Here is a 14,696-nt window from a genome sequence, read left to right as displayed (position 1 = left end):
CTCAGGTTCAGATGTTGGTGAATTTGTGGTAGGCGGGATGGTCGCAGGCGGGATGGTCGCAGGAGGGTTGGTAGCAGGCGGGTTGGTAGCAGGCGGGTTGGTTGCAGAGGGCGTCTTCTGACGGGCCGACGAGGTGCCAAAAACCCTGGAATGCGATTTGGGTTCTGGCTCGGGGGAGGTGATTGAATCACTGTCAGAAAAGCTGTCCGAGTTGTCCTTCGGGTTGTAAGTCGTCAAACTCGCGGAGTGATGCTTCATTTTCTGGCGCTTCGATGACTGCTTGGCCGGCTTGCTGGTCTCATGGTGGAAGACCTTCTGCTCCGTCGACGGAGGCTTAGCCAGCTCCACCGGCGCGTCAATCGTCTGCTGTGGGACACCAGATTCCATCTGCGAGGCCTCTTCGACGTCCATCGCCTCAGCAGCCTCCTGCGCAGAGGGGCCATTGCGCACCGACGAGACCTTGTCCAACTCCATCGCCTCAGTAGCCTCCTGAGCAGAGAGGCCATTGTGCACCGACGAGACCTTGTCCAAGTCCATCGGCTCGCCAGCGTCTTGCTCTGCTGGAGGCGCCACAGCCTCCTCGCCGTGTTTGCCGGCGTCCTGAAGCTGAGAAGACGGAGCCGTGCCTCTGTGGCGTTTTTCGCGTTTCGCTGATTCTCGTTGCCGCGCGTATTCTGCAGCTTCTTGTTGCTCGTCTACGCCGTCCATGGAGCCTGGCGCAGAGTCTGTCCTGCGCCGAGACTTCAACTTGTTTTGCGATGGCCGGGGCGCACTGTCGGGGGGAATGTTGTAAATCTGGCGCTGCGAGCCAATCTTCTTCTGCTTACCTCGGACTTCTGTCGATTTGCCTGCGTCTGGTTGACTCGAGGGCTGGTCCGATTTGAGGAGAACGCTGGATTGAGACCACGTGAGGCCGTTCTGTTCACAGGCGTAGAGATTAGCACGGAACTCCCGCAGCTGTTTTTGCTCACGGTGTCGTAGGCGCGCTACCTCTTTTTCCTTCTGCTTCTCCCTCTCCGCGCGGCGCTGATCGCGGGCTCTGCCGTCCGCGGCGAGCTCCCTAAACTTCTTAGCTTTTATCTGGCGATTGAGGCAGGCTTCCTTCTTTTTCTCGGCGGCCGCCTTCTCGGCTTGCTTTTTCACGTACTTTTCATTGAGAGCCTCCAGCTCCTCGTTGACTTTCTGCGACGACGATGCCTCGGGAGACGCCTTTTTGCGAGACGGTCTAGCTTGAGAAGATGATTGCTCCTTGGGAGCTGAGCGAGATGATTTGGACTGCTTGCCGGAAGTCGTGACTTGCGAAGACGGAGGCTCCTGAGCAGCTGGGCGAGTTGACTTGGACTGCTTGTTTGAGGTCGCGGCGTGTGTAGACGATGACTCCTCGGGCGCGGATTGAGATGGCTTGGCCTTCTTGCGGGAAGTCGAGGCTTGTGAAGACGAGGACTCCTTGGGAGCAGAATGGGATGACTTGGGCAGCTTGCTGGAAGTCACAGCACGCGACGACGAGGGCTCCTCGGGAGCGGAGTGAGATGAGGTAGGCAGCTTGCTAGGAGTCGCGGCATGCACAGACGATGACTCCTTGCCAACAGAGCGCATGTTTTTGTACGGGATGCGAACTTCTGGCGACGAGGCTCTTCTATGCGATGACTGTAAGTCTTTTCCGGCCGACTCTGGGACCTGAGGGGACGAGGCTAGTTTGCTGGATGACTGGGAAGGCTCTGAGGTCCGGGAAATCTTGCCGGCTTCTTCCATGAGCCGAATGTATCGATGGGAAACTCCTCTGTATGTGCGGTTGGGAAGATAGAATTTGCAGATGTCGGGGAATATGATCCCTGCTTCCTTAGCCACTACGAGAATCTCGTCCTCTTTCGCCGACCACGAAGATCCTCTGCCTTGGCCATAAAACTTCTGACCTCCGGTGAGCTCCTGCAGCCTGTCTCGAGCACGCCGTTCGGAATCGGCCTTGGCAGTGTCTGCCGTGCTTGAGCGGCGCTGGCGGGAGGTGTCGGATTTGCCTGCCTTTCCACTCTTGATGCCGTTCGCTGAAGAAGTCACAAGTGTCCGTGGTGATGATTGCTCCTCGTGATCATCGGAGGCTTCGTCATTGTGTTTGCGGCGGTGCTGCAAGCTTTGAGAAGCTTGACCGTCGGGGTTGGTTTCGATTGGCGTCGACTGAGCCCCGAGAGGACTCTGCGGCGGCCTTTGGGCACTCGGCGGTGTGCCAAGAATTGGCGATGGTTCTCTCAGGCTTGACGTCGGGCCTGCAGGCGGGATGGATGGAGGCTTGCGCACGTTGTCGTCAGGCTGCGTCGGGGTAGGCGTGCGGGCTACGTAGGTGGAGGGCGGCTGGCTGTCGATTTCAGAAACCGACAGCTGTGAGTTGATAGGATATGTGAGCGGAGAGTCAGGGACCGACTGGCTGGGCCCGTGGTCTTGTAGCTGGCCGGAAGGCGACGGAGAACGATGCCATGGAGGCCGGGGGGGAAAGGCGTGGATCTGGACCGAGTTTTTGCGTCTTCTGGGTGTTGCACTTCGTCGCGTAGACACTCCACGAGCTGGTGTATCTTTCGCGGCGGATGCAGGCAAGCCGGGCAACTTGAAAGCTCCCTCATTCGCACTCTGAGCATGAAACCCGTTCTCAGTACCGATGATACGGCCAGATGGTGCCTCCGGGACGTCCATCAGTGGGGTTGGATCTGGAGATTCGATCTTAGTATAGAGGATATCTCGGTAGGTACCGTATGGGACTGCCTCACGTTGCGAGCCCGCAACAACGACGTCGGAATCTCCCAGGCTTGTGGCACGTCGGCCTGGTGGCAAGCCCTCTGTGTCGTGTTCTCGCGAGCGAATAGGCCTGTCCGGCTGCATGTCCTCGATGGAAACACCATATTGTTCTTCTTCGACACGGCGTCGCTTTATGCTCTCTTCGATGGCGGGGAGGAGGGTGCGCTTGCGGAGATTGGAAGGTTGCAGGGCGGAGTTAGGCGCGACGGAAGTATTGCGATCGATTGGGGCGCGAACGACGTGGAGAATCTTCTTGGATCGGTCGGATTCTTCTTCGAACCAGTCGTCGACGAGCTCGTCAACGCCCAGGTCGCAGCCGTAGGCTTGGAGCTTCTTGATTTTGAAAAACCTGCGAGGGTCAGCGCCAATGGCTAAGTCAGACGCAGATGGCGTACGAGAACTCCTGGGGATAGAATTTGCTGAACTTGTCCTCAATCCGTGGCCAAATGTCGCCAAAAGTGTCGCCTGGGGAGACGTCGACGCCGAACCTCTTGGGCTCGGGTTGTGGCGGCGGCGGGCCCAGGGAGCCCGACGCAGCCGACGGCAAGGGCGGGATAACGACAAAGAGTTTGCCCTTCATGTTGAAAGACGAAGAGATGTGACCCGCAAAGGGGAAGGTGATTGGGAGGTGTGGTGCGAGCAGACGGTGCAGCGAACAGGAAATTTGGCGGAGGTGGTACAGAGAGATTCGAGAGACAGAGCTGCCGTATGGTTCGTGGGGTGGCCCGAGCGCGACGCGGACCGGGGAAACGCGTCGCCGGGCGCGTCTCAACGGCACTAATCCCAATTCGGCCACTGAGCACAATTCGCCCAGCAAACCAACGAGCTCGCCCACGAAAAAGCCACAAGTGCAAGCCTTCAACGGTGTGCTCGAATGCTCCCCATGAGCCTCCACAACACTTGGACACGTACTGGCGACTGTCTCGGACTGTGTTGGACGCGTCGCTGTCGCACGTCTCGGCCCGAGTGACCCCAGCCCGACTCGGCAACGCGTTCGCGAAAAAGTCACCACTACCTACATGTCTTCAACGGTGCGCTCGAATGCTCCTTATGACAATTCGGAAGACTTGAACAAACAAAATCCACGCGCTGGTGGCCGACCCCGGCTGTGTTGAAAATGTCACCAGTGCGTCGACGCCAGCAAGTCCATGTCCGTCGCAGCGCACATCCGGCCCACGACCACAACTGCAAGTCTTCAAACATGCGTACAAATACTCCCAATGAGTCCAATGAGGGCTTCGACACTAGCGCTTTATTGTGTCGCGCAGGCCTACCCATGAAGCGCGGCCGAAGCGCTTCCCAGTCTGCCAACGCTTCCACAGCGCAAAGTTGCTCTCTGTATCTTTCCACGGAACATTGATGGATGCGCCTGAACGCTCCCTGTGACCGGGGGACATGCTATGTGGGATCCGGGATTCCTTGTTCTTGATGTGCAGGTCTAGCCAGGGGTAGGGAATCGCTGGCGCTACCTGTGTTCAACCGCCAACCGCCGACCGCCTATCGCCATCCGCCTCAACCTCGAGTCCTCAACTGAGCCTGCATACATCTCTGACTGCTCCGTGCACCATTCTATCTAGATTCATTCGCACTCGAATTTTCCTAGCTTGTCTTTCTACGTTTGCGTCCAGGTTGCGAGACGTCACCGGGATCCTAGTCGGCGCCATGCCTAACGCAGCAAGCGCGGCCTCTCTGCATGCACCCTTCCTGTCACTTCACACCCATGGATTTAGCACAGACAGCACAACACCACTTTCAAGATGCCCGCCGGTATCACAGGAACCGGGCTTGCTTGCCACTTTCTGCCCTGTAGGGAGTACTCGCAGTCTTGTCGCACTCTCCACCCTTGTTCAACTCTTGCGAAGGCACTGACTATCAAAAACTTTCGCCGGGACGACTTACTCCTATCGGTTTGCCTCAATAGAACGCTTTGAATGCGGAAGCTGATGCTTTCTCTGCGAAGGCAAATAAAATCTGCTCACAAGTGTCTTCGGATTGACTTGCGACTGATTGTTCCTGGATACTTTCCAAATTGTCCATCCAACAGGGCACCCTTGAATACTCGCAGGCAAAGGAACGGGCAACGACTGCTCCATGTCAGTTTTCATGCAGGTACTTTGACGCGCACTCGACTCCTCAACTTCGCGTACGTCGCACCTGTGTTGTTACCAGCCTCCTCGTTATCTCTTCACTTTCGTAGAACATTTGCATCAAGAGCAGGCGCTACATAGTCGTTAAGCCCATTTATCTTGCTTGTTCTCTGCTCGGCTCAACCATTCATCTTTCAAACCTTTCATGTTCTCTACACCTCAAAGTCATTGACTCTCAACGGTATACCACTGATCCGGCCTGTCCTCTCTCTTCTGCATCACCTTTGCTTGCTCTGCTTGCCCTTTCATCCTTAGCGAAGGAGTTTTAGCCTCACAATGGCACGTTCGTCGGAGAAGAGTGGGAACAAGCGCAAGGTAGGTCATCTCAGATTGCTTTTCGATAGGACCCTGAACTGACAAGTTTTCTCGAAAAAGACTCAATCTTCGCCTATGCATCAAGCGGAGAGCGCAAGAAACGTCCGACAGCGACTTTCCCAATCCTCACCACCACCGATCGTAAGGAGCAGCACTCCTCCTCTTCTCGAGTCAATCTCCGAGCCCTTCCATCCAGAGGTCGCGTGCCTCCCGATCACACGAGCCGAGATGGAAACGAAAATTGGTGTCATTCTCACTGGGGATACTGCCAATCCGACGCTTCTGAAATCAATGCAAGAGATCGTGAACCATGACCTTCACTCAGAGCGCATTGTTGAATTTGCGGGTATCCGATTCCAAAAGCCGTTGGTGGAGGCTGGGGCCAACGAGAAGAGAAAAGACATTAATCGGATGCTTCAGGAGCAGGTTGACAAGAAGCTCCTCTGGATCTCGGCCGAAGGTGCCAGCGACTCCAGTAAATTCGTCAATTTGATGGGAACATTTGTGTCCGCCGCCGAGACTCTTCATGGACCTCTTCTCAGCCGGCAACAACGGCAAAAATTCCAGGACCTCATCGCTGCCATTTCTCCGGAAACGACTTTTCAGGACGAAGATGCTGCGCAGTCCGCTGCTCTACCAAATCATCGGCCTGTTACAACCCCTACCGCTCAAGACGTGCCTCGGCCGAATGCGCAGCCTGGCCGTCGAACCAACTCAACAACTCTCGCCCCAGGTGCTGCTCAACCGAATGCGCAACCCACAGATGCTCAAGGGGATAGATCGGACGCGCAACCTTCCCGAGAATCTTCGGAAGAGCCAGAAACCAATCGCCATCGTGCTGTCTCTCCAGGAAGTCAAAGTTATCGCGCGCCTTCCCCGCGAGCACAGACTTCCCGCCGCTCAAGGGATCCTCCCGTTCTTGACAAAATGTATTTTGGCAAAATTTCGCGCAGTGTTGCACCGACCATTGGCTTTTTCCTTGACGAAGAGCGCTTGCGCGTTGTTAAGGGCGACTGGCTCCTACTTCTCATTACTAAGCCTCTGCTCTTGTATGCGTGGTACGAGCTCGACAGTTTGGTAGCAAAATCTGGGACACGCAATCCGTACGCCATTCACGCAGGGCGGCACTGGAGAGACCTGGGTGTTGATTCTCAGAATCGCTGGGCAAACAGATTTATGCGTATCAGGGTGAACAATCTCACAATAGAGCATGTGCGCAACCGCCGTCACATTTCGGACGAGCCGTTGAAAGATCCCCAAAACGCGCCGACATCGTGGCCAGAGCCTTTAGTGAAGACTGAGCCTTCTTCACCTTCTTCACCCATTGTCATTTCTGATGACGAGGACGATTCAAGTACCGACGACGAAAGGCGTCGCGTAAGTGACCGTTCCTGCTATTTCGGAGCTCTGATTTGATTCTTTTCGTCCAGAATTCGAGCCACGACGAAAGGCCGCCGCGTGGGCGAGTTGAATCCAATCCTTCAAAAGCGACGCCACCAGTATCGTCCCGCCCACAGAACCCAACGGAATCTCAAGACCAGAGTCGGTACACCTACAAACCAGCCACACCAGGACCGTCTCGTCCACGGGGCTCTACGCTCTCTCAAGACCAGGGAGAAGACCGGCGCGCGGGGATCCCGACCGCACCCAGTAGATTTCCAGGGGTGCCTCAACTGAGCTTAGGACCGCACTCACGCCCTAAGACCCAAAGACCCCCGCAAGACCAGCGACGCAACACGGGCTCTACACACTCTACAGGCCGCCCCAACATCACAGGTTCTGGGCAAGATCCTCGACGCATCACAAACCCTGCAGCACGCCCCAACACCCATGCGCCCTCGCAGGACCACCACCGGCACACAGGCCCTAGGTCAACGAGCTCCAATGCTGGCCATCAATCTCAGCCAAGACCACTGGGACACCAATCGAACCCGGGAGCCGGCAATTGTGGATTCACTGCTATCAACAGCGGCCGGAATTCGCAGAATCAATCCAAGTCTCCTCGCAAATCGAATTCTGGCGGACAAAATTGGAGAAATCAGCATGGCCAAGGTCGCCCGTTCCATTCTGGTAACCAAGGCCATCGCGGTCGCGGTCGCAGCAAGACTCCCAATTCTCGCCGCTGATTGACATGGCATCTACGCATGTGCTTAGGTTTTGTGGTTGGACGTACCATTTCTTTGCCGTCATGCTTGGTTTAATATGTTTCTTTACAAAATTGACAAATCTCCTCCAAAAATGTTTCAACCAAGGTGTAGTCTTAGACGAAAAAATGGGATGATGCAGGCATCGTTGCATGTTTTGCCTCTGCTCACAACTGAATTCGGATGGTGAAGGCAACAAAGGCACCCGTTGCTATCCACCATCAGACAAATGCCCACGAACGAGAGCGATAGGCGTGAAGCTATCCCCTCTCCGCCTGTCTTGCTACGACCACATGTACTCGTACCCTACCTCAGCGGGCAACGACATGCACGAATGAGGAACCAATGGCCGCCGCTCCTGCATCATATCGAATTTTTGGTCAAAGAGCAGTCAAGCCACCGAGCCTACAGCTTTGTCCTGGTTCCCGTCGTTCTCATCATTTTGCCTGGCACACAATGCCTCGACTAACTTTTTCCACACAAGCTCCGCATGATAACGAGGGATTCCCACATGCGCCCGGGCGCATCTGTCCAGTTCCAATCATCGGTCTTGGTCCATCGCCTCGCTCCACCCAAGCCTTCATCTACTGTACGACTCAAAACTTTCGCGATGGGCCAAGAGAAGCCGACCATTAGGTTTGTTGCGATGGATGGTGCCAGACGGATAGACAAAGGCAAAGCAGTTGGGACGCGAAGCATCTAAATCGGTAGCGCACAGACAAAGAAAGTCGATCAGGACATGACTGCCAAGGGGTCAACTGGTTGTGCACCTGCGACTCGGCTTCGAAATCCTTTGCTCACTAAGGGATGGGTCAGCATTCAATCGTATCGGTCTCGCGCTATGACAGGAGGATCATGAAATTGTAATTCGTGTGTAATCTACCATCTATGATTCCATGATATGCGACCGTTGAAAACAAAACCGATGCACCGTCGCCTTGCTATGCCTTTCTGCCCTTTAAAATGCAAAAATGGAAAATGAATATGTACATCAAATGCAAGAATGAACCAACTTTTTAGGCAGCGACGTCAGGCTTGCCAAACTCCTTGATGTACTCCTCGGAGTAGGGGTAGTCGATGTAGCCGGGCTCGAGCTTGTCGCCATTCTTCTGGTTGATGTAGAAGGTGAAGCGGTCGTAGTCGTTGAAGGGAATGCCCTTCTTGACGCGGTAGACGAGGTCGGGGGTCGAGATGAAGCGGCGGCCAAAGACGACGGCGACGTCGTGGTCCTTGTACTTCTCCTCGACGGCCTTGATGGCCAGCTCGGTCGTGAAGCCACCGGCAATCAGGACGGGCTTGTCCTTGCCCCAGGACTGGAGCGCAAAGTCGAGGCTCTCGTTCTGCGGGTCCATGTCGATGACACCGTGGACGCGGGGCTCGACCAGGTGCAGGAAGGCCAGGTTGAGGGAGCGGAGCTGGTGGATGATGTAGGAGAATTGGGGAATCGGGTCGGCCATGCGCATACCCTGGAAAGAGCTCCAGGGCGAGAGACGGATACCAGTGCGCTCAGCGCCGACGGCCGCGACGACGGCCTTGGAGACTTCGTAGGCGAAACGGGCGCGGTTCTCAATGCTGCCACCCCACTTGTCGGTGCGCTTGTTGGAAACGTCCTGGTTGAACTGGTCGATCAGGTAGCCGTGGGCACCGTGGATCTCAACACCATCGAAGCCGGCCTTCTCAACGGCGTTCTTGGCGGCAGTTGCGTAGTCGCCAATGGTGCTCCAGATCTCCTCCTCAGTCATGGGCCTAGGGGCAGGGAGACCCTTGGCCATGGGGACGTCGCTTGCGCTGACGAAGTTGTTCTTGAAGTCGAATTCCTCGTTCTTGACGGCACCACCAGAGCCCTCCGGGTCGGGCCAGGCAGCGCGGCCGAGGTTCCAGAGCTGGACAAAGATCTTGCTGCCCTTGGCGTGAACAGCGTCGGTAATCTTCTTCCAGCCAGCGAGCTGCTCCTCGGTCCAGAGGCCAGGGATGTTGGAGTAGCCGCCAGCGCGAGCGGAGATAAAGGTAGCCTCAGAGAGGAGAAGAGTTCCAGGGACGACAGCGCGCTGGGCGTAGTACTGAGCCATCACGTCGGTCGGGACGTTGTCGTTGGTGGCCCGGAAACGGGTAAGAGGGGCCATGACGACGCGGTGGTCGAGCTGGGTCGAGCCGACCTTGAGGGGCGTGAAGAGCTTGGTGTTCTCAGCCATGGTTTGCGGATTCGTGTCGAGTTGGAGGGTCGAAACGAAAGGGTATTGTTGAAGCGAGTGTTTGTGAATAATCCTGAGGAATCGAGTCGTCCATGTCGTCGACTGACCCTTTTATATCAAACGAGCGCTTCGATGCTCTTCTACTCTGAAAACGCTCTGGCATCGCTCCGCCGCCACAGCGAAGAGCATGTTGGCCTTGCTTGTTCAGCAAGCGAGCACGGCGAGCCGTATGGCACAAGCTCGATCGTAAGCATGGGCGGGTAGATTTCTGATTTGGGGGTTGGCTCTGGCGTGAGGGTCGCCGGATATAACAGCGTATGCAAATCCCACACAGACTGGACATGCAATTGTCAGCAAAGGTGATGCTGAAAACTGGACATGGAAGAGTTTGAAAACCATGCCCCTGCGTAAATGTGATCCGAAAGAAGGCCGAGGGGCGTGCGCGAGACGTCATGATGGCTGTCTTTTTTCTTTCTCGAGCTTTCGCGAAGGTTGTGGCGACGGCACATGGACTTCGACGGCAGTCGGCAGGGCGGCAGGCGTTGCGGACCGGCCCGATCTGGCAGCAAAAGCTGGTGGTGTGCTCCAGGGATAGGATGCTTGCTAATCCGCCGAGACGCGTCGCTGCGTTATACCAGCACAAGGCAATACTAATCATCGAGCTGATCAACCATCGTCCTCTTGTGGCTGAACACAGCCATCGTTCGGTCCGACAGCCACTTCTCCAACTTCGCGCCCCGGCCCACACACTCTTGGTTGACTCTTCCTTAATAGTATCCACGGTTTCCGACGACGAGAGTCGACGTGACGGCGCCGCTGCACACGAGCACGCGTACAACCTTTCGGTTCACGAACGAGCACCCCTTGAGCAACGAGCCAGATTCGATTCGATTTACCCAGCGCTCGTGGACTGATCAGCGACGGGAACAATGCCGATCGAGGCGACGATCGGGCCTTCGTTGAATGCGCCCAGTACGTCACCTGGGATGATTCCGACGATGCGAGAAGCTGCGAGCTCCATGAGGCAGACTTCGATTGGACCATGACGGCCAGCGTGATAATTCGACGATGAAGCGCAACGACGTATGGACAAGACAGTGGAACGACGACGAGATGCGGCCAGAGCGATAGCACTCGACCGGATGCGACCGGACACGACTGGTCAGAACAACCAAGCGAAAAGGACCATGAGGCGTAGGTGCGCGGGGAGACGACAGTGGTCTTGCATCGGGATATCGAGCGCGATGACGAAGTCGACGAAGTGCAGGTAGCCAGCGTGGTGTTGATGCTGCGTGTCCTTCGTTAGCAGGTCGCGGTCGGAACATTGAGCGGGACGCTGAACAGACCATGCTGAGTGTATCAAAGATGGAGACTTCACGGTTGACGCTGCTGGATGTCGAAACCGTGAGTGCGTCTTGTCGGAACTCTTACGGTCGGCGGCGTTTCGCCCCGATGGTCGACGACCACGCCGCAACGACCATGCAGATTTCGACCCGACCGCTCTACCACCGCGTCCGCGTTTCCACGAGCTCTTGCGGTCGGGCAGTCACAAACCAAATCTTTCGAACAGCTCCACGGTGTCATCATTTAGGGTATTTGGGTCCGCAACCACGTCGACGCTGAGACAAACGATCAACTGGCTGAGTAGCGGGCAGATCGACACGGAAGCGGACGACCTTCTGGCTCTTCTCCTGGCTCAAAATGTATTTGTATCGCGACCGTGCCTTCTGCTGTAAAACTGCTTGTGGACTTGGAGTACAGATGTAAGATTTGTATGTTCGTTGACCAAACCATCAACGCATTCGCTCTCTAAAGCCGTGGACAAGACGGACGTTATGATGTTCGAAAGTCAGAAGCCGAAGCAGTGTTCACGGTCTATTCCAGTGATGTTGGGGCTGCGATTGCGCGCGTATCCCTTTGCACGATGAACAGTTGGTTTCGGCTGCCAACAAGCACAAGTTTTCCTTTCCAGTGCTCTGATGAGCCACAAACGGGTAATTTCATATCCAAGCGGAAAAGTGTGTTGTGCTGTTGATTTCAAGACCCCGATATCAAGACTCACGATGAGCACGCGGCGAACTCGGCTTGTGTGGTGCCTTGTCCACGAAATGTGCTGCGAAAAAGGCCGCAGCGCAATACAGATTGCGTGCTCAGTAGCCAAGTAAAAGCAGCCGTAGAGAAGTAGAAAATTTCGATGTAAAGACGTAGGCATACAGGAAGCATTCACACACTTTGCGCACTTCATACTGGATTCACTCAATCCATTGCAAAGAATTTCAGGGAGTATTCGTAACTACCTGCGCTTCGACTTTTGCTACCAGCCTCGACCATTTGTTGGGGTTGAAGTTGTCCAAAATTCAAAGGACACCATCCCTTAGCTTCTATAGCGCCCAACAAGGTCCGCTGGCGATATATAAATAAGTGCTTCTCCATAGCCTTCGCTTCTTCCCCTACTACTTCTCACACCGTTCTCCGGTCCGCATCGCTCTTGCCTCAGAACTTAAACTCGGAATCGAACTCCATCTCCATCTCCATCTCGGACCTTGAACCGGACCTTTGCACATCCTAAACTTCAACTTCTAAACAATCACGATGCGCTTCACCACCGCGGCTGCCTGGATGGGCTGCCTCGCACTCACGGGCTTGTTGTCTACCATTGCAGCTGCGCCCGTTGTGCCCTCCGCCTCCGAGAACGAGGGATCCTCCACAGCGAAGTCTTTCGGTCCGTCCCTGTCCTACAATCCCCACGACAGCCCCCGGGAGATGGACAGCGTTGCCATACTGCCACGAGGGTTGCCCGAAGTCCCGTCCGGCCATCCCGGTCTCGACACCTACTCCTTGTCGTGTTGGGACCTCAAGAACCACAGAAATCGCGGGACGCTCGATCTGAGGACTGGGACGGTGATCCCATCAAACGAGAGCGACAAAGATCGCAAGAAGAGAGAAAAGGAGCTGGAGAAGGAGTGCAAGGCACGCAAAGACAAGGAGAAAGAGAAGCAGAAAGAGATGAAAAATGAAATCAAGAGACTCGAGAAGGAAGATGAAAAGAAGAGGGACGAGTGGCTCGTAGCAGAACGAAAGGAAATGAATAAGTTCAGGTGGGCAGTCAACGACAAGGAGGTAGAACTGGCAACCTGCAAGAAATGGTCGAAGAAGGACTGCAAAGACAAGGCTCTCAGCAAAGAGGAGCGCAAGGAATGCAAGGCCGCGGCAAAATTGTCGCAAGAAGACATCAAGGAGGAGATCAAGGCCATCAAGAAGCAGGAGGACGAGCGCAGTGAGAGGTCTGGAGAACAGGAAAGCCAGAGGAGAATGCAGGCTTCCAGCGAAATCCAGGACAGGAAGGAGGAGCTCCGCCGATACAAGGAAAGCCTCAAGAAGATCGAAAAGGACAGAGCCCATAAATACGACCACACCGCGTTTAAGAGGGCAAATAAGCCTGCCAACAGCCAACGGGGAAAGCTGGAGGTCAAGAAGGGTTCGTGGCTGGATGAGAAAATTTATAACGCCGACGAAAAGGAGTGGAAAAGATTGACAAAGGATCTTCGAAAGGAGTTGGCCGAGAACGATCGCGACCTCAAGCGCGACGACGAGACTTTAGAAGGCCTGTACTGGGCCAAGCCTGAGAACGATTCAGGCGACAGCTACCCAATGGACGGCAAAATACTCACATACACTTGGCTGGGTAACACCTACTGCGACAAGTATAGTGGAACCGATCCTTCGGTGAGTATTTCTCAGAAACCGTTGGCCTTCTTATTGGCCTTTCGACTGATCAGTGTATAGGGTGAAGGCAAGACGCTCTGCCAACGCCGATGCGAAGCAGCTGTGGATCACCGATTGAAATGCAAGCAATCCCGCTGTCTAGCTCGACAGGGTCTTGAGTTTCCAGGCGAGTGTCTATGTGGATGCCTCAGAGGGTAAGTTGAATAAAATGCCTTGTCGGTTTTTTGATATACCGTCGCTGATCTCGCAACCTAGGGTTTCTAAGAAATCGAACTTGGAGAAGTTCGTTGAATTTTTAGTTTTTCGATCTTGGGGCGAATTAGGGTCTCTCAGTGCAACTGCGAAGCAAGAGGAATCGAGGGGTTTTTGCTTCTCTTTCATCGATTTCTGTCTGGTACTAGAAATTAAGGCTGATGCGATTCTTGAAGCCTTAAAGTAGTTTGGAGGAGTACTATCCTCCTTTGGCAATTCAAAAGTCGAGACTGTTTTGCGACAGAATCTTCAAAGACGTCTTTTAGTGGATGCGACGGGTAGTGTTCCAGCATCGGATGTAAAGCGCGACCGCAATATCTACTTCTCGTTAGGAAATCGTAACTCATGATACGCAGCTAAGTAGCGCTCTTATCATGACTGGTACCACCTGTGACTCGACGACCACCGTCTCTTTTATTGTCGAGAGACTAAAGCCTGCAGGAGACGTGGAGAGGTCTATGGTGCTAGAAAGAATAATAGTGCCACAGAATGCTGGGCTCTTTGACGTTCCTAGTAGCTGCTTCGAAAGAGATTGTTAGTGTTCAAACCCAGCGCATCTATTTACGGCCGTCACTAGCTTATTAGTTCGAAGTATTAACGTCAACGCAGGAGCAGCAACTGTTCTACATCCTAGATGCATTCTAACGAAACTGGCCGCACTGAAAATGAGTCCCGTCTTCACCCGAATCGCAGAAGTGAAGCAACGGCCGTAAGTTCAACGGAAATCAGCAACAAGGAGGCCTCAGCAACTGGCATCCCCGAAACGTAGCAATACATGAATTTGTACAAGAGCACAGGCACAAGCAACTTAGCTTTGCATCTAATCAACGAGCCTTAGCCTCCGATCCCGCATGCATTTTGATAGTGATCGCTAGGTGGCTTATTCGCAGCTTCTTTTCCAGCTGTCAACTCTATTATTCCAGCTTCTCGGAACCCTCCAAAAGAGCCACGCTGCGCCATTCTACCCGTCTGCTCATTCAGTTCGAGCCAGAGGTCCTGGTTGGCAACGGAGCTGCCAGAAATTGTGCGCCAACCCCGCTCGGCCCAGTTTCGCAGTCTTTTTCGTCGAGATCTTGTCGCCTGATGGATCGCGTTGTGGCAGAGGTTAGAGTTGACAAGTCTGTAGAAGGAAGAAA

At 54.7% G+C, this 14,696-nt stretch overlaps 5 protein-coding genes across 5 annotated transcripts; 3 read left to right on the top strand and 2 right to left on the bottom strand.

Moving 5' to 3' along the window:
- Positions 1-698: 698 nt before the first annotated feature.
- Positions 699-3,447, bottom strand: BKA78DRAFT_57382 (uncharacterized protein). The gene is made up of 5 exons (XM_066893395.1): positions 3,180-3,447; positions 2,757-3,133; positions 991-2,696; positions 828-918; positions 699-772 (listed from the first exon to the last, which is right to left on the bottom strand). Exons 1-5 carry the CDS (start codon positions 3,362-3,364, stop codon positions 744-746), a joined length of 2,388 nt encoding a protein of 795 aa, XP_066738378.1. The 5' UTR covers positions 3,365-3,447; the 3' UTR covers positions 699-743.
- A 1,760-nt stretch (positions 3,448-5,207) lies between these two features.
- Positions 5,208-7,372, top strand: BKA78DRAFT_300200 (uncharacterized protein; the record flags this gene model as incomplete). Its single annotated transcript, XM_066887158.1, has 3 exons — positions 5,208-5,246; positions 5,307-6,623; positions 6,677-7,372. The coding sequence occupies 3 exons, from the start codon at positions 5,208-5,210 to the stop codon at positions 7,370-7,372; spliced, it is 2,052 nt and encodes a 683-aa protein (XP_066738377.1).
- A 737-nt stretch (positions 7,373-8,109) lies between these two features.
- Positions 8,110-9,808, bottom strand: BKA78DRAFT_57351 (NADH:flavin oxidoreductase/NADH oxidase family protein). Its single transcript, XM_066893394.1, has 2 exons — positions 8,404-9,808; positions 8,110-8,190 (listed from the first exon to the last, which is right to left on the bottom strand). The coding sequence occupies exon 1, from the start codon at positions 9,580-9,582 to the stop codon at positions 8,407-8,409; it is 1,176 nt and encodes a 391-aa protein (XP_066738376.1). The 5' UTR covers positions 9,583-9,808; the 3' UTR covers positions 8,110-8,190; positions 8,404-8,406.
- BKA78DRAFT_57339 (uncharacterized protein) lies at positions 9,809-10,713 on the top strand. The gene has a single exon (XM_066893393.1). The coding sequence runs from the start codon at positions 10,035-10,037 to the stop codon at positions 10,494-10,496; it is 462 nt and encodes a 153-aa protein (XP_066738375.1). The 5' UTR covers positions 9,809-10,034; the 3' UTR covers positions 10,497-10,713.
- A 1,517-nt stretch (positions 10,714-12,230) lies between these two features.
- On the top strand, positions 12,231-13,883 carry BKA78DRAFT_327446 (uncharacterized protein; the record flags this gene model as incomplete). Its single annotated transcript, XM_066889514.1, has 3 exons — positions 12,231-13,308; positions 13,369-13,502; positions 13,564-13,883. Coding segments are annotated over exons 1-3 (1,276 nt in total), but the record flags the coding sequence as incomplete, so codon positions are not given.
- Positions 13,884-14,696: the final 813 nt, after the last annotated feature.

Source organism: Phyllosticta capitalensis (assembly GCF_038381095.1).
Source record: "Phyllosticta capitalensis strain CBS 128856 chromosome Unknown BKA78scaffold_13, whole genome shotgun sequence".
Classification (NCBI taxonomy): domain Eukaryota; kingdom Fungi; phylum Ascomycota; class Dothideomycetes; order Botryosphaeriales; family Phyllostictaceae; genus Phyllosticta; species Phyllosticta capitalensis.
This window is presented reverse-complemented; position numbering and strand designations above follow the sequence as displayed.